Below are 19,327 nucleotides of genomic sequence, written 5' to 3'. Positions count from 1 at the left end.
ATGTTTTTATTGAGCTCTCTATTCAATAAAATGGCAGATGCTCTTAAAAATATATTTGGCCTTTTTTTTATATTAATAAGTTTCTCAGCTGCCTCTGAGCTTTACCTCTTCATACTGGGTTTCGCTAGAAACTTTAGACTTTGCTAGAATCCCAATGCTCGTCCTAGAATATTCCACAACTTTTGTGATACAAAATAATTTTTCTGCTGCCCTTTCCACTGTGCTTCACATTTTTGGAGGGATCACAGTCAAAGAAAAGAGACTTGGAACTTAGACCCACGTTGCATTTCCTGTGACAGAAAATCATATTGAAGCATGGGATTAAAACCAGATGTCATTTTGTTTTTCTCATTCGTGATTGCTACTTTTATACTTCTGTTTTTACAACCTCATATTTTTTTCACCAAAAATTGTTGTGATAAGAGAGAAAGAGAATTCCTTCCCTGCTAAGACATTAGACTGTCCTCCATTTGAAAAAAAAATTTTGACTTCTGCATAACGGAAGAGATATTCCTTTTGGTTATTTAGCTTCCCATCTAACAAAAATTTCTTTGCTTGGACAGAGGTTTCATTTGTTTATGTATATTCATCCTCTGTTTCTGTTCAGGTTGAGATTGCTAACTAAGCACAATTTTGTTTCTCACTTTGCAGACTGGGTGGAATTCAGTCCATATGAGATTGGTATGGCAAAGTATGGCACTTTTATGTCTCCTGATTTGTTTGGAAGCAAATTTTTTATGGGGACAGTGGTGAAGAAGTATAGCGAAAATCCCTTGCATTTCTTGATGGGTGAGTATGTGATAGAAAGAGACTTTAAAATAAAACTAATTTCAGTAGTTCATGGACAAAAGCTTTTAAATGCAATCACACAAAGTGTGAGACAAGAAGTACAGTTCTCAATTTGTTGGAAGACATCCAGTTCAAAGATTTCACAGACATGGATTGACATTCCCTGGTGTTTTGTTTCTGGCGTGTACATCTGAGCTTATGACTTAGCATGTTCCAAAATCAGAGGTGTGCTCAGAGAGCAAGCAACTGCTTAAATAGTGCAATACATGTGGTACAGCCTCCAGTCATTGTTTACTTTTTCCCTTTCAGGTGTCTGGGGCAGCGCATTTTCTATATTATTTAACAGAGTGCTTGGCGTCTCCAATTCTCAAAATAAAGGCCCCACCATGGAAGAAGAATTAGGTAACATCAGTAAATAATAATTCTACTATACAAAACAATTACTAGCAAGATTCAGTGGACTGTGGAAGGATGCTGGTAGTCATTTTAAGAATGTGGAATTCAAGTAACTTTAATTGCTGACATTGCTAGATGCTGATAAGGGCAGGGAAAGAGGGTTAGGAATTTTCTTTTCTTCAACTTTTGTTTCTGGAGGTACTGAAAGTCACATGCATATATCCAACTATTTTCATGAAGTTAAAAGAATCCAACTCCCTTTTTTTCTGTTGTTATGCTAATTTTTGGAGATCAGAAGCTGACAAATACTTGATAGCTACTTGTGTAGTCTCTTGACACTGGACTGTACTATTCAAGGGATTAGTACAGTAAACCCAAATTTCATCCTCTCTGGATTTTTAGATTGTTCCATTCTAACCACAAGTCACCTGTTGGTATCTGATCCTTTGCTTACTAATTTAATTATTTTTATTTAATTCCTAATGCAGAAATGGCATAATGACTGTAAGGAAGAGTTTTAGCCTGGTTTGGATATATTTTATTGTGTTTTATTGTGTTTTATCAATTCAATTGATAATGAAAATATTTTTTACACTTTTTCTCCTATTGAGAAGATGACATTACAGGGAAATATATAACCAGTAAAGAAATTGTACTAGACGGCCAGATTTTCCTGGAGAGAAAATTCAGATTGAGTTAATTAAAAAAAAAAGCCAAGCCCCTTAGCTGTCTCTCTTTCCTAATAGATGGTATTCAGCTGTTTAATAATGAACTTATTTATGGATGAAAATGAGACCTCTGCCTCCAGGCTCATATTTCTGATCCACCTCACGACTGTTGACACCTACTAATGGAGAATCTCTTGCCAATAAACTTGATAGCAGAAAAGTCTGTGTTACTGTGTTTTAAGATGTTGAGAGGCAGAATGTTACCTCTCATCCATTGCTCAGGTCACATCTAATTTTTAAAATGTGCTCTGAAGTGGAATTAGTGTCAAAATACTGCTGTGAGTTGAACCACATGCTATTACTAAAGCTGTAGATGTCCCAATGAAACCTTGATACAACCAAAGTGAACGGCCAAATGCCAGTGGATATCAGAAGAGCCAGTGTTGCACACAGCATGTGTAAATCACACCTAGAAGCAATAAAGAATACATTTTGTGTGGAGGTTGCTTAAAAGAGAGGGTTCGATGTCCAGAAATTACTTTTGTTGGTTTAATTAGCTCCCTTTTTTGGTCACTAATTTTTATTTTGACCTGTCTCGTATGTCGTTGCTCAAGAATTTTTGCATGTTTGTCTTTGGAGAGTGTTTGTCTATTGACGGTGTTTGAGTAGTGATTGAGAGTCCACTGAGTATTAAAAAGAAAAAGTATTTATGGAAAAATACGTGATGACTAAGCTCTTCTGTTTCTGTGGGGATTTTTACAGTGTTATATGTAAGTCTGAGAGGGCATAATTCTCTAGAAAAAAAAACAAAAAGTGGCAGTCATAAGCTGCGGGTTTTTACACTTGATATCATGATGACTGTCTCTTCAATCTTCTTTTTCAGCCAGACACGTTTATAGGAATTAGATTTAGACTTAAGCAAGAAGTGCAAAGTGTAATTGCTGTTGTTTCGATACTGCATTTGCCAGAAATTACAGCATTTGTTGGAAATTACAGCACAAAGCAGGGGTATGCCACCAGAGACCAACATCTACATTGTCCTTCTGTGGGAAAAAGTACACGTTATTTTATTTTCATTTTTTTAATGGAAAAAACAATTAGTTGATAGTATGTTCAAGTTCTTTAGGAAACAACCTTCATTCAGTTTATTTTAACTGGCTTCAAATTTCAAGTAGAGATGATTCCTAGCATACCTTATGCTAGGGAATAAAGGGTTTAGTTTTCAAAAGTCTTCTCTTTGATACAGTTGCATCACTGGACTTGAGTCTCTGTAGGGTATAAGCTTCCAAGATGAGGCTGCTCATAAAACATTGCAAATCTACTGTGTTTCAAGAAAGGCTTCCCTCCATAATTAGTGAAAATCATGTTGTCAGCCTATAATCCATTTTCACATGAATCCACCTCTAGTACAGACCTTACCTGAGGAGTGGAATATGTTGCTTTTTCATACTCATTTTGGCTTTTAAATAATTCCTTGAGATAGTAATGAACAGTTAACAATGACTTTGTGGTTGTTTTGGAAACAAAGCTCTTAATCCTAACAAAATGCAGATTTTTGCCAGGGAAGTTCACTCATTTCTGTTTTTATTTCTCTCACATAATGTTGTGAGATGAAAACTATTGTCTTTTCTACCCATTAACTGCATTGGCCTTTGTTTTTCACACATACTCCAGTAGAACCCACTATTTTCAAGGGTACCTGTTCACATATGTATGGATGAGGTTAAGCATTCCTCATTTTTTAAAAAATTAGCAACAGAAATTAGTATTGTCATCCTAGTTCACTAGGAGTTATTGAGAGGGCAGAAGCTATAAATCCAGTTTTAATCAAGGTGAATGAAATGTGTCGGATATGTGGTGCAGGGGTGAGCGTTAGGTACTGCTTTAGGATTACATTTTGTTTTCTTAGCCCCTTGGCTAATCTGCTTAGTACAGGAGCATTGCAAAAATTGCAGGCTAAAGCCAATATATTCTAATCAGATTCTGAACACAGAAATGCCCACAGCAGATTGAATCTCTTCAGCTGTATTTTCTATTATGAAGACTATGACAGTTTTATGACTCAAATTGTTTTGAAATTCTTAACTGTCCTGATAATTAAACCCTAGTAGTTTAAAGTAATTTTGTATTTCTTTCAACAGAAAATATTAGACTAAAGCACCTTGTAAGCAATGACAGTTCAGACAGTGAGGATGAATCGCAGCATCCAAAAGGTAAGGAAACCTTCACATTTTATTTCACAGTTTAATTATTTCATCAGCTTTTGCATGGTATGGTCAAGTTTGTGGGTGTTGGTAATTAGCTGTAGCCAGTTTTCCTTTACCAATGGTCCCTTATAACTGAGAGCTTTGCTCTCCTTTATACCAATGATAAAACTTAATTGCCTAGCTCAAGAGTCTTAAAGGAGCCAGCGTCTCAGTGAAATAGAAAAATTTCCAGCATTCATAGATGTCTTCTAGCACTTTTACAAATGACATCTGATACAGGAAATTCCTAGTGCTTGGCACAGTGTTTTAAACAATGCCTGAATCCAGTTTCCCAGAAGAGGCACAACCACAAGGGGAACGTTGGGCAGTGGGAAGAAAAGATCCGATTGAAAATTATCTTTAGGTACCTAAACCACCTGGGGATTTCTGTCATTTTAGTCTCATCTTGATAATGCTTTCTGTATTCGATGATACTGTTGGTGACAACAGTGATTTTCACCTGAATAAATTGGTTATGTTTTTAGCAACTAAAGCAAAGATGGGAATGTAGCTCTTCATAATTTTAGGATCTACAGGAAGAAAAGAAAAAAACTCGTGCAACGAGAGAGTGAGTTATGTCATTAGCTCAGTTAAATGATTACTTCTTCAGTTCCCTCTATGTGCAAAATACTACGGAGACAGTAATGCAACATTTTGTGTTTATTTGCGGATTTCCTGTTTAAGCACTATAGCCAGCATGAAGCACTACATTTCTCTCATAGTTTGTAGTCATAGTGGACAACCTGCAAATCTGTGATTTGTAAACACTTGCTAATTCCTCTCACTTCTATGGAATATTATTGTACCGATGTTGGACCTCTAAACTTTGTATTGTTTGATGCTTATTTTCTCTCCATTTACATAAAAATGAGCTCCTTTACAGCCTGGGTTACAGAGGCACATTTCAGTGCTAAATTTGAAGTATCTAGACTGAGCCTGAATTATTTCCTTGTACAAAACACCTCAAAAAGTCAAGTTTTGACAGTATGAATGCAAGGTGACACCAATCTAAGTTATTTTTACTGTGATGTCTAGCTCTAAGTCTGAATGTTTTGTTGTACTCTTTAATTAATTAAAACTGTATACTGACTGTAATCTACAGTTTGTTGAAAGTATATTGTCAGATATTTTAGAGTTCCCATGCGCTAGCATCCTTTTTTGTGCAGACTGACTTTGCCTTGATAAGCAAAACTGCATTTCTAGCAGTCAACAAAGGATGGAGAAGGGTATCAATACACATCCAGATGAATTAGGTCTACATAGAGCATGGATCCTGGTGACTCAGGTCTCTCCCCTGAGCCCAGGAGAGTTTGCATTTTGGGTGCTAGCACAGATAAAGCTATATCCTCATTGCCGTTGCCATCCAGACTAGTTAAGTCTGGCTCAGGTCATCTGACACGTTCCCAGTCTGTTTTTCTGATTGACACATCCCCACTAGTATACTGCAGGTGATAAGTTTCACCAGCCTGTGAAGGCAAGAAAGTATTTTTCTCCATTCCTCTGAACATTCAGTCCATGACTTCTTGAAAGAAGGCTATGACCCAGTTCCTTTTATTTTAATAGGTCCTTTATTCTAGTAGACCCAGAAATCTTGGTTTTATACTTTGTATGTTAATTGTCTCACCATTGATTATTTTCATTTTCCTCTACAGGCACTGAAAATGCCGAGATAAATCAAGAATATCAGAACAGCAGCCAAGAAAGCTGGGTGCAGCGAATGCTGATGGCTTTGGTGGGTGACAGTGCCCTTTTCAACACCAGGGAAGGGCGTGCTGGGAAAGTGCACAACTTCATGCTGGGATTAAACCTGAACAGCTGTTACCCGCTCTCTCCTCTGGCAGACCTTCTTACTCAGGAGTCTGTGGAGGAAGATGAACTAGATGCAGCCGTTGCAGGTTAGTTCACAGAAAGCCTACGTGGCTGCGTGCTCATTAGTAAAACCAGAAAAAGTGAGTTCTCCGTGTAGTAGTGTCAAACTATGAGGCTTACAACAGCAGGTTCCTGAAGCCAGGGGAATGTTTCTGTTGAGGCAGTTGTAAGTATTGATGAGCAGCAGAGGTTGCGAGGTGACTGGGTGTCTCAAAGAGCACCACACAGTGACTTCTGTCTGCTCCCTATCTCCCCTGTCCCCTGGCAGAGTGTGCAGAACCGTCAGTACCTTTTGGAGGGGAAGTGGCTGTTTGTTTTGAAGGAATTGCTGGCAGAGGTGACCAGGCTGCTTTTGTGTATGGTGCCCTTCATTAAGGCCACTTTCTCACTCTCTTGGACTTCTCCAAAGGGTATCCTGTGTTCTTCCTTTTCTCTCATTGGTGCTAAGCCTTCAGGTGGAAATAAAACCTTTCCTTGTCCTCCTACAGGGCGTTGCAAAAACTTTGTAGCTCTTCTGCTGTATTTGTCTTCCTCTGAAAAACCTGTGAAGGCAACACAGTATGTGTAGATTCCTGCTTTGCTGACACCATGTTCTTCCCAGTGTGACTGATCTATCAGATGCATTCACATTTCACGTGTAACTGATGTATAGATGCGTCCACATTTCATATTGACATAAGCAGGAATGCAGATGGAAAGTAAGAATTTCAGAAAAGTGTTGATTTGCAGAAGACGTTCAATGTTTTCCCCGTCCATGAAGTATATGGTGTCTGGGACAGTAGCTGCAGAGAATTAGGAGTCACATTCCACTTGTATTTTGAAGATTTGCTATAGACAGTGTTCATTACAATCTTCTCAATGAGAGCCAGTGAATTTCAAAGTATTCTGGCCCTGGTGCTTTTTTTTTTATTCTTCAGTAGGCAACAGAGCACTGAGTTAAGGATGTGAGTTTCCCCATAGAAAGGTTGCGTCACAGTGAAGATGTATGCTTGGTGGAGCCTCCACATACAGTTTCTGTGACACAAACTATGATGTTTCTGGATTATTATGGATTATTACTGACATCCATCAAGCTGACTAACTACCAGTTTCTGAAAGTGGTGTTCCTCCCATGTTCTTTTGTAGCGGCACAGCACTGCCAACCATCCGTCACAGTAACAGTGGTCGCTTCAGCCCTTATTTTCTATTCAGAGGAAAGAGATTGTCCTAGCTGGTCATTATGCAATAGTAAATCCCAGATGTCGTTTAAAAGCTTAAGTAGCAGACGCGCTGTAATGTGTATTTGTTAATGTAACAAATCCCTTTGAGTGGTTGTATAGTAATTTCCATCTGTACTCCACTTTCTAAATATTTTTATCATCTCCGAGTTGTTTACAACTGGGTAATCTTAATATTTATAGTACTTGTAAAAGAGGCAGGAAAGCGGGTAGTAAATTTATGGTTGGAAAAAATGACAGTTGATGAGAATTTTGCATAATTAAGACATGTGGATAATCTTCAGAATCAACTATCAACTTCCTGCTTTTAATTTCAATCAAAATAAAATGCTAGTTTGACAGAACGAGCCTGCACCTCTGAGACAATTACTTTTGAGTGCCTGAAATTTTTTTGGATAAAATGTCTGGCAAAAGTTTGACGTAAATGCAGTTTTTTTAGTGTTAGCTGAAGCCCACACTCATAAACCTGAACTAACAACTCAAATCTAACAGCTAGGGGTAGTTGCAATATTATAGTCAAGAACAGTTAAAAAACCCCTGAAATTGCAGTAGCTAATGTAAAATGTCATCATTCAGGAGTGTGGTAAGTGTATCCACGTTTTAATGCTGTGAATTTTGCTAATATATGTTAGAGCCTAGGAACTCAGAGGAGTAGATAGAAAGGAAACTTTGGTGAAAATTTAAAATATTGTATATTTCCAAGGCACTGGGTGCATTTAAGCTTTGCATATTTACTCCTACCACTTCGAGTTTACCTATCAACTTGAGTACAGAGAGCAGTCTGAATTGCTTTACGACTTTCTTTCTCTTTATTACCAAACACTCCAAAGGAGAAATAAATGAGGTCTGTAGACCCACTGAGTTGCACTGCAGAGAATGAGCTGTGGCAGACCGAAGCCGACATTACAGTCGTTACTGAATTTAGGGTCTGCAGTGCATACAGCAGAGATCCCAGCTTGGCTTCGCTCTGCTACAGATTCTATTTCTGCTGAGCACTTTCTTAATTGATCTCAAATATACTTTAAAACTTTATACCCCTTGAATGATTTCCTTGTGAACTCAGAGTTGTTTGTTTCTGTGCCTTAGTATTAAAACACACCAAAATCGCTTGAGAAAATGCCAAGTGAATAACAATGGGGGAAAAATAACTCATAATCTCTGCTTGCTTATTTCATTATTTATGGAAACTCTGTTATAGTAGACGCACGTCAGTAGCAATTGCCCTTTTCATTTCACATACTTGCACTGAGGCTGCCATCTGTGACAAAATTTGGTCTCTAGACATGCTCTCTTATTTATTTCTGAAAAATTATTGATGTCTATTTGTGTATCCGATTACTGCAAATCAGGCAGGCATGCTGTGCTGGGTTCACACGGAGCTGTACTCGTAAACATCTTGTGCTTCTCCCAGTTTGCTGTTTGATGGTCTGAACACTTCTCGTAATATGGATGTGTCTTTAATAAAAACAGTCCGCGTGGACTCAACATTAATGTCCCAGGCTCTCTGACCATAAATACTCCATGCAGTCTTCGTACTGTTTGATGAGTAATGATGGATTGACTTACCAGGGCTACATGTATAGAATGATTGCCCTGCATTCACATGTTGTAAAGTATAAAAAAACCAAAGGTTTCTTATCCAGCCCTTCAGAGTAACTACAGCACAGATTATAGAGCAGGTGACGCTTCTTTTAGCATGAGGGGTACTTAGTGTACATTACGGCTCTCCCAGGAGCAATGGCAGGCTCACCTGCAGCGTCCTGACCCACAGTTCAGTCTGCCTGCTTGCCTTGTCTCGCCGTATCTGGCCTCTGGCTCCAGATGCTGGGTAAATCAACTCAAATTACATGCCGAGTCTGCCTTTAAAGTTGTGTCGTTAAAATAACACTGGATTATCTTCATTGCTTTTTGAATTCTGACCCCATAACATGGACACAAGTTACATTTTGGAACTTTTCTTCTTAGTTCAAAGGTGAGAAATGTACTTCTAAATTGAATTATAATAAAAAGAAAAACCTTTAAGTTGAGTTTCTCCTGTAATCACAGAAGACCATGCCTAATAAAAACAAACAGTGCGGTCATTATAAATTTATTGAAGGCATGATGATGTTTTGTCATTTAAAAAATCATAAAATTGTTATGATAAATTTGATGATAGAGTCATGAAGGCTGTAAGCAATAGGAACCATCTTGTTCTTCAGTGCTGTTTTGGTAGGAAGTCTGCGTACGTGGTAACACTCCTATCACAAATATTATAGGTGGTACTATTCTTGTTTAAAGTACCATTGTTGATTTTCAAACTCAAATTTTGTGAAATAATACAAAACTTGAACAAAAATGTTTCTGCAATCAAGGGTTGAATTATGTTTGAAATGTGGTCTTTAAAAAAGGAGAGGGAAAACAAAAGTGATTTACTGGTGCTAAAAGGATCTGCAGTAAGTATATTTTTTTTTACCGCTATTTAAAAAATTATCATTAATTCGATAAATGCTAATATATTTTTATCCATTTATGCCAATTCATGGTTATGAAATATATCTGGTTCTAAAATAGGTCAATAAACAAACTTAGCCCTTTAGGAGCAGGCAATGAGATGAAAGTGTTTTCTGCCTTAGAAATCAAGGCAAATACTAGGAAACTAGTGCCTCATTTCTTAGCAAAGTGCCCTCTAATAAATAATACTAATAATAGAAGTAAAATATCAGAATATCTATTCTGAGACTTTTTCCTGCTCATAACAATAAATTATTTTCATGGATCCTGAAATGATAGGAACTACAGTTTGAATTATTTTTGACGGATTTTCTTCACAGTAAAGTATATTTTTTCAAGTTACTTCCGTTGACAATAAGTAGGTGCTAGGAAATTTAATTATGCAATAAATAATTATATTATTCTAGTCAACATTCTTTAGATTACACTGCCCTCTACAGATATGAGCAATAGTTTTTCGTCTCTCTAGAGATACGAGCATTAGTTTTTGGTCAAAAGGCAAAAGCATGCACTGGAGATACTTTTGAGATCTTGGGCAAGAAAAGAGTGTCAGGAGAAAAGTTTTAAGTACTGCAGGGATAGTTTAGCAGTATCCAGATGTGGATATGGGTTACCCTTGCTTTTTGTTCCTCATGTGGTAGTGAGTATGAGGTCTTGAGGTTTGGTGTAGGTTGAAAAGCAAGTGATTTGGCTTGGTAGTGAAAATTTAATGGACAGAAACAGACACAGACAAGCGTCATGCAAGGGCAGAGCCACATTAAGGCTTTTCAGGCAAATTTTGATTATTTGGGGAAGAGGAGCTGGGAGGGACAGGTGGGTTAGGAGGGAATCTGGGGGAAGAAGTTTGGGGAGGATACTGAAGGGATGTACATTATGAATCTACCTCTTAATGTCTCATAAACACTTTCCTTTGTGTATGGGTTACTAGGGATGAAGGGGTAAAGCTGGGAAGGCTAGGATTAAACCTGGCCATTTGTCCCCGTCGGTTTTGCCTTGAGCCACCCCTGCTTCTGCCTGGGGACAGGGCATTTGTGTACTTGACTGCCTGAGGTCCCTTCCAGCTCTGTTTATTTCCCCTCATTGTCCGGTTGTTAAGATGAGAGTTAAGATTACACATGAGTTCATGGTATGTTTAGCTGGGATACTGTACAGTTTGAATTCTGTGGAATTCTTAGTACTTGGGGAAACACTGGAAAGCCTGTCAGAATTTCGGTTCTTAGCTGGTATGTTCCTGCTTTGTTTTCATTTGTTCTGTGCAGATCCTGATGAGTTTGAGAGGATATACGAGCCACTAGATGTGAAGAGCAAGAAGATTCATATAGTGGACAGTGGGCTTACATTTAACCTGCCATACCCGCTTATCTTAAGACCTCAAAGAGGCGTTGATCTCATAATCTCTTTTGATTTTTCAGCGAGGCCAAGTGATTCCAGCCCTCCTTTCAAAGTAAGTAAGATGGACCATTCCTTTCTTTGTGCTCATAAATTTAAGTTGACTCAGTTGTATTCTTCCAGTCAGGTTGGTTGCACATTTCATGGTTCCAGAAGGCTGGAAGGCTATTGCATTGACAGCATTGGAGCAATTTGTTTCCACGTCAAGGCAGAATATTGAACTCTGCCTCAGTTCCTGTTTACATGACTCACATGAGACAAATGACACAAAAAAAAAAAAGGCTAATATAATTCATTTGAAGTAGTAGCTCTGTTGTTTTTATGGAAGTCTTGCCTTCACACTGAATTGCAGAATTTTATTTTATGTCAGTATTAAACAACTAAGTCATTTACCATTGTGCTAGTGCTCTAGCTCTGTACAGCTGTGTAATGTTGGATCATTTGGGTAGCTAATACAGAAAAAGCAGCACTTGGGAGGGTATTGTGAGGTACTCAATAAAGAGGCAATATTTATTTGAAACTCGTGGATTTTAAACAATAATTTTTAAGGAAACCAAGAAAACTTGCCTGTTTGAGAAACAGTTGGCATTCTTTGTTATTTTACAGAGAAATTTCATTAAGAACAGAGTATTTTTTTTTTGTTCCCCTTGCTATGGAGGGACAAAACCCCCAAACAACATAAGAAAATAACAGCAGTAGCAAAATTAACTCTACATCGGTGTTGTCAAATGCAAGTTAAAAAAAGCTTCAGGAGAATAAAAAGGAATAACTTCTGCAATCTCTAGGTCTCTTGGGGACTACCTGGAAGAGTAGAGCACTGAGAAGACTCGTACTAGTGCCGAGATCCTTCATTTTTCCTTAATTGACTGAACCCCACAGTCTGTTTCTTCCTATAATTTTCTATTTGTTTAAAAATTTGTCTTAATTTTTGTCATGACTGAAGATTTTCCCTGTCAGGTAATTTGCTGACACAGCACCGCCATCTCCTCTGAAACATATTTTTCCTCTGGCTATGTTGTGTTCTATATGCAGAGTCTACGCAAAAGGCTGTGTATAGTCTTCTCTGTTACTCTTAGCCTATGCATTGGGCTTTCTGTCTCTGTCAGCTGCAATTTTCTTTTCCATTTTGGGGAACATAACATAACATGGAGAGGTTGATTGGAAGCCAAGTGGTATCCTGAAGGCTTTTCTGTAAACTCCAGTTTCCAAAAGGCAAAATCCTTTTACGCAAGAAAAAAAATGATGGGAAAATTAAATGGTGCCTTAGGTTTTCATGAAGCCACCATTGAAGGGAATGGTTTATTATTTCTGAAGCGCAAATATGTGTATAATAAAGAGAGTGACGTACCTCCTGCTAATACACAGGTATAGTCCACAAGCAGAGGCTGTATGCTAATGGCCTAAAGGACAGAAACCGGTTTTGTTTACTGGCTGCGCAGTTCCATTGGTGGTTCTTGCATTACAAAGAGTAAATGCCAGTTCCAGAGCTGGTCTGTATCTATGGTAGCGCCCTAACATACTTTTATTACTCTAACACATAGGGAAATCAGCCAGCTGAAGTCAATGACTCTAGTCTTTTTTTTTTTTATCATTTTACACCCACTATCTTTTAATCTCTTGCGTTATCCAAAACAGTTGCCCAAAGAAGGGCCCTATTTCATTCAAAACCAAGATAAAAATGTTGACCTTCCCTCTTCTCCCTCTCACACACCCTCATTACATGCTTTTGAGTCATTATTTACCAATTATTTTGTTTACTGAGTTGTCATGAGGGAAAAAAAGACTGTTTTCCAGACTTACTTCTTCACTTAGCATGCTTTCAGATGTTGTTCTGTGCTGTGATGTGACTGTGGACATAACAATGCGTGGATCGGTGTTTATTAACTCTCATTGGTTTCCATAGCACTGATACTCAGTTTGCAAGTAAAATTACGGATGGTTTTTTCTAGCTGTCAGCTCTGTAAATTTATCCAAAGATTTATGTGACAGACCAGCTCTTTCCTTCCTGTGAATCATCGCAGGTGGTGAAGACAGGGCAGGCCGAATTAGGTGCTCAGTTTGCCATACTGAGTCGTCTATACAAAGATTAACTTGGTCAGTCCTCCTGCCTTAAAGAAGCGTGAGTTAATAAAACCACTTTTAGTAACCAGTTTGACATGTGTCTCTCTACATGAAATCTCACTTTGCAGTGGATGGTTATATGCACCTGATCTTTGTTATCTTTCCAGGAAATTTTGCTCGCTGAAAAATGGGCCAAAATGAACAAGCTGCCTTTCCCGAAAATAGACCCAAATGTTTTTGATCGAGAGGGCATGAAGGAGTGCTATGTTTTCAAACCAAAGGATACCTCTTCAGAGAAAGACTGTCCAACTATAATCCATTTTGTTTTGGCCAACATCAACTTCCGGAAGTACAAAGCTCCAGGTGAGCACACAGTTTCTGATGCTAAATCTAGCTGTTCCTTTGAAGCTTTATAATGACATAATGATTACATGCTAGAAATGTTTTGTCTCTGAAATAACTCTTAAGTCTATCTGTAGTAGTTAGGGATTTCAAAAGAGCCATTAAAAAGTAAGATGGTAAGTCCTCAGACCTAACATTTAGATTATATTTTTGTATTTGTTCTGTACGCAGGCGTTCCAAGAGAAACGCAGGAAGAGAAGGATTTTGCAGACTTTGACATTTTTGATGATCCCAATACACCGTTCTCCACCTTCAACTTCCAGTATCCCAATGAGGCTTTCAAGAGGCTTCATGATCTCATGGAGTTCAACACCCTCAATAACATAGATGTATGTATGCCAGTATGGAAGGGGCTTCAAGGGTCTAGATTGTTAAATAGGAAAGTAGGTGATGTGAATAAAGCCCTAAATCTGTCATACAGAAAGCACAGGGGTTTGCTTCAGTGTTTGCCTGATTGTTACGACATATCAGGTGCTTCCTGCATTTAGTTGTGCCCCTTGCTATTCTCAGAATTGAGGCTGGATCAAAGCCCATTAAAGTCAGTGGAAAAAATCTGCTTTATTTTAATGAGGGCTGGAGTGTACCCTAGGTAAGTTCTTCATGAGCTTGTGTAGAGGCACGCACAAACTGTGGCATGGTCAACTTGCATCCTTCCAGCCTGGGAAGGAGATGAGAGTCGCATCACTGCAGGTAATAGAGTGGCTGGAGGTACCTGAAGAGAATTGGATGAGGTACACAGTGAGAATTAGGTGAAGAGAATTCAGTCTTTTCACTTGACCTCTGTTTCTGAAGCACTGAAATAGCAATATGCTGCTGAACAAATAAGCTGCTGAAAAGGCCAGAGGTGCTTTCCGGTGGGGGGGCGGGGAAGAAAGTCTAAACAGTATTTCTGGGGCTAAGATGATTGATGAAATATTGTGACCATCTTCCAAATGGAAGAGCTATTGGAATGTAGTATGTGTGCTTTTCCTGGTGTTTGAGCCTGCAGTTGTTAGGATCCATTCCAATTCATATTCTTTTGAATTTGGTTCCTCTGTTTTGTCATTTTACCATCAAAAGTCCTGAAGAGTAACTGAACAAAGGTGTCTGCACAGGATGTAGACATTATATTCAGAATTTTATACTCAGTTCTTTATATATACTGATTTTCACGTCCATAGAGTGACTTGTCATATTCAAGTATAAATTGATCATCCCAGATAAAGAAATAATTTATTGTTTTTCAATATGGTGAACAAATCTTGTTACTTCAGGACAAAGGAAGCAAAAGCAAGATTTACTCTTTCTTAAGATAGTTACTTTCTGTATCCTTTAAGTATGGATTTTCTCAGTGTTTTGTTTTACCCTTCAGAATTTCACTGGGACTTGCTTTAAATGATGTGTATTCTTGCGTGACGTCTTTGACAGTGGTGACATCCTGTTATAGCTTTATTAATTACATTAAAATCAGTTTTAACTACATTAAAACCCTTACAATCAAGAAAATAGCATTCATAATAATACTCAGCTGTCACTTTGTTCAATGGTGGAGCAGCGACAAAAGCAGGAGCAACAGCTGTTAACATCCGAAGGGGTCTTTTCCATCAGTTAATAAATCATTTGAATGTCAGTTATTTCCCTGAGTGACACTTTTTTCACTGTTTTTCAGGTGATCAAGGAAGCTATGATGGAAAGCATTGAATACAGAAAAGAGAACCCGTCTCGCTGCTCTGTGTCGCTTAGCAGTGTTGAAGCAAGGAGATTCTTTAATAAGAACAGTCTTAACAACAACCATACGTAGAGGGTGTCTCGTACGTCCCACTCCTTCAAGAAGCTGTTTCTGTCTTTATAACTGGAGTCAAAAAGACATCATTAGAGCATCACTGCTCCTGAACAGGGCTGTGCAAAATTCCTGAAAACATTTTCTTGTGAATTTTCAAGTTTCAATATAATTTTCTACTTCTTTTTTTTTTTAAAAACTAAAAATATTGAAGACATTTCAGTATGCTGATATCATTATTTTAAAAAACTATGGAATTAGTTTATTTTGACTATGGTCATTCGGTTCAGTGTCTTTTTTTTTTTTCTTTCAAAATTGTAAACACTGGTTTCTCGTAGACGGGCAATTGTCTGATTTTTTATGTAAATTGATGTAAACTAGATATATCTTCAAATGTAAGATGGAATTAGAAACATAATAGAATGAAATTTTGGAACAGAGACAATTTGTATACCTGGGCTTGGGCCCAGATTCCACTCCGCTTTGTATTAATGAGATTTCCTCTGACTTTGGTTTGAAAAGTCGCTAACTGCTGCGAGGCAACAGCAGCTGGCCGGTGTACTGAGTCGCTTGGCTGCTTATTAGCTCTGGTAAGGTTGATTCCTTGTACTGGAAGGGGTTTTACTCACTAATAACCATCGATTGTATTGGCCTTACCAAAACTCCGTCATCCGGCTGTGTTTCAGATTTCACTTTTCTTGCATGAATGGTGTCTCTTAAAAAAAATCAGCAACAAACTTCTGATAACAAATGGTTATCAAAGAAATGGCGTTTATACATCTTTGATTTTTCAAGTAGGATCCTCAGGTGATTATTAATGCTAGTAGAGCTTTTGTAACTGATGCTAAGAAAGCTCTGCTCTTGAATCTTTCAGTCGCAAATATTTTCACAAAAATTTAACTCCAGTTTGCTACTGTTTAAGAGTGTACGTATCTACTTAGCAAAAAATCCAACTTGTTATATTTTCTTTTTCCACAAAATTACATTGCTTGAATTCTTGAGTTATAGCAGCTGTGTGTTAAATTATTGTTAGTTCATGTATTTCTGACCAAAATCTTTATAGATAAATTAAAAGTGGTTTTGCATTTGATCATGATTAGAAGCATTGCATTTCTGCAAAGGAACAGTGGCAATTTTCACTGGGGATAGATAAAATGTTCCCAGGTAAGAATGTGAAGTAGTTTGTGTGTTAAGGGCTATTTTAAAAAATTATATTTTTAGCACGGTCTTTCATTATTCAACGTCCATAGACATCGATTATTGTAGTACCATCTCAACAGATGTTGCGATAGCTCTGCAAATGCATAGAGAAATGCAGTCATGTCTCTGAAAAGTTCCGGCCTCCTTTGAAATAATGTAATTGGCAAGTGGGAAAAAGCAAACTGAACCGACGAGGTCACTGGTGGCCTTGCACTGTGTACAAGAGTCACACATTTTTGGGGCCTTTGGCTGGCTTGTTCCTTTTTTTTTTAAAGTTCATGGGATTAACTCTCAGCGAATGCACCTGACAGTCCCAGCAGTTGTTCCTTAGCTGCTTTCTTCTGGAGTTTGAAGAAGATGGTAGGGGCTGAATAGTTTAGTTCAAGGAGAGATTGCTATCTCTGAAAGTTAATGCAAAAGAACACACAAAGCTATTTGATGAGGTGAGAAGGGGGAAAAATACATCCCCAGCTGCCCTGCTGTTGCTTGTCCAGTGCTCCACAGCAGATCAGGGAGAAAAGCTCTCCTTTCACTAGGAGTATCGCTATGGTGAAAATAAGATGTGTTTTAAGTAAGATTATTTGCAGTATCATGGTTAGAAGGCACGTGTGTTTCTCTTCAAGAACTGTAGGTGGAAATTTGCTCTCAAGATCTCTGTTGACTTTAATAGGGTTCAGATTTCACCCTCTATATTTCTGATAGGGCTGTCAGGATCCTCGCAAATGCAAAGATGATCGTAATGAATGCCACCACTTTATGCACACACTATTTGAGTTGTAGAATCATAGAATGGTTAGGGTTGGAAGGGGCCTTCAAAGGTCTTCTAGTCCAACCCCCTTGCAAGAAGCAAGGACATCTACGACTAGATCAGGTTGCTCAGGGTTTCATCCAACCTGGCCTTGAATGTTTCCAGGGATGGGGCATCCGCCAGCTCGCTGGGCAACCTGTGCCAGAGTTCTACAACCGTTAGTGTAAAAAATTTCTTCCTTATATCCGGTCTAAATCTGCCCTCTTTTAGTTTAAAACCATTACACCTTGTCCTGTCACAACAGGCCCTGCTAAAGAGTTTCTCCCTGTCTTTCCTTTAGGCCCCTTTTAGGTACTGGAAGGCCGCTTTAAGGTCTCCCCAGAGCCTTCTCTTCTCCAGGCTGAACAGCCCCAACTCTCTCAGCCTGTCCTCATAGGAGAGGTGCTCCAGCCCTCTGATCATCTTTGTGGCTTCCTCTGAACCCTCTCCAACTGGTCCATGTCCTTCTGATGTTGGGGGCTCCAGAGCTGGACACAGTACTGCAGGTACTCTCTCATGAGAGCAGAGGAGAGGGACAGAATCACCTCCCTCGACCTGCTGGCCACATTGCTGCTGGTGGCCTTCTGGGCTGCAAGCGCCCATTGCCAGCTCATGTTGAGCTTCTCGTCCACCAGCACTCCCAAGTCCTTCTCCTCAGGGCTGCTCTCGATCCGTTCTCTGCCCAGCCTGTATTTGTGCCTGGGATTGCCACGATCCACATGCAGGACCTGGCACTTGGCCTGGTTGAACTTCATGAGGTTGGCACGGGCCCATCTCTCCAGCCTGTCAGGGTCCCTCTGGATGGCATCCCTCCCCTCCAGCATGTCAACTGCACTACACAGCTTGGTGTCATAGCTTGAAGCGTAGCTGATCTTGTGTTTCGTAGTTTTCTGACAATTTTTACAATAACTGCCTGTTTATCAGTTTGTTGCTAATTCAGTGGCTGTTCCTTTTATTGTGAACTATTGAGCTATTTTTAATTGCTGAAATCTATAAGCCCATGGGAAGAGAAGTAAGTATAATGCATTTCTTTTAGCAGACACTGCGTCATCCCTCCTTAAATCTATGCCATGCAATGTTACATGATTAATAGCATTTTCTGTATCGATTAATAGGTTTTATTTCTGTTTGAGTTACTGCATGTTTAAAGTCAAGAGAGAAAATAAAAGTAACTTATCTTAGTACTGCATAATTTAAATATTTTCAATAAATTTTTGAATACAAGAAGAAATTGGTACTTTATTTTATTGTAATATTTTAATGTTTTTTCCTTTTGTTAACATAATATTTTTATTTTTTATTTTATAATATGTACCTACTCTGTTTTATGGAAGTGTTTTGTCATGCTTTATACAGTTTATATTATCACAGTGTTATCAGACAATTAAAAAATAAAACTTAACTATATTTGGCACCTACTGTTCTCAGACAGTTTATTTTGATCATTTATGTGACATTCTCACTTTTATTGTGAAGAGACGTGGGACGGCTCGATGGTGTGTGGAACCTGGTGGGACACCTCACAAGCAGGAAATCGAAGGTTTTGCGTGTTTGTCTTTTTAGTTTTAATGTTATAATGACAACTTCTTTGCACGGTTCAGTGTGTGGGGACAGCACATCAATCCGGTTTTATTTGTCCCGATGTATTTTGGTATCAACACTCTGCTGGATATTTTGTGCTGTTCTGCTCAGAGCTGCTACAGCGAATGGCAGTACGGGTGTTGGGTCTTTGCTGCCTTTAATCTTGAATTTCTTAAAAAGCAGATCAAATAGCTGCTGGCCTGTTGCTTCTGTTTGCTGAAAACCAGGAGCAGTCTAGCTTTTGCAGGTACTTCAGAATGCAAGGGCATCATTCTGATAGAAAAGGTGTAAATATTTTTCTCCTGTTACTGTATAGGGAATAAGGCTCAGGGTCAGCTATGACCAGTAAGTCTAAGAGTAAAATATTAGAGGCATCAAAGGCTTGTGGTCTAAAACGTCTGTGGAGGCAATAGCAAGTGTCTAGATATGCACCAAACTCTCCTGAGCCGGCACTGCTGGGACCTTGCAGT

General features: G+C 38.6%; 1 protein-coding gene across 1 annotated transcript in view; it reads left to right on the top strand.

Moving 5' to 3' along the window:
- Positions 1-18,690, top strand: part of PLA2G4A (phospholipase A2 group IVA) — an 87,370-nt gene extending 68,680 nt beyond the window's left edge. Inside the window, exons 12-19 of the mRNA XM_086753938.1 lie at positions 652-789; positions 1,099-1,191; positions 3,995-4,066; positions 5,752-5,994; positions 10,938-11,122; positions 13,296-13,491; positions 13,702-13,859; positions 15,179-18,690. Of these exons, the coding sequence (XP_086610064.1) occupies positions 652-789; positions 1,099-1,191; positions 3,995-4,066; positions 5,752-5,994; positions 10,938-11,122; positions 13,296-13,491; positions 13,702-13,859; positions 15,179-15,310 (1,217 nt within the window). The 3' untranslated portion in view covers positions 15,311-18,690. The remainder of the gene's footprint in view (positions 1-651; positions 790-1,098; positions 1,192-3,994; positions 4,067-5,751; positions 5,995-10,937; positions 11,123-13,295; positions 13,492-13,701; positions 13,860-15,178) is intronic.
- The last annotated feature ends 637 nt before the right edge of the window (positions 18,691-19,327 follow it).

The sequence above is a fragment of the Chlamydotis macqueenii genome, chromosome 8 (assembly GCF_036417535.1).
Source record: "Chlamydotis macqueenii isolate bChlMac1 chromosome 8, bChlMac1.mat, whole genome shotgun sequence".
Lineage (NCBI taxonomy): Eukaryota > Metazoa > Chordata > Aves > Otidiformes > Otididae > Chlamydotis > Chlamydotis macqueenii.
Note: the sequence above shows the minus strand (reverse complement) of the source record. Positions and strands in the feature narration are given on the sequence as shown.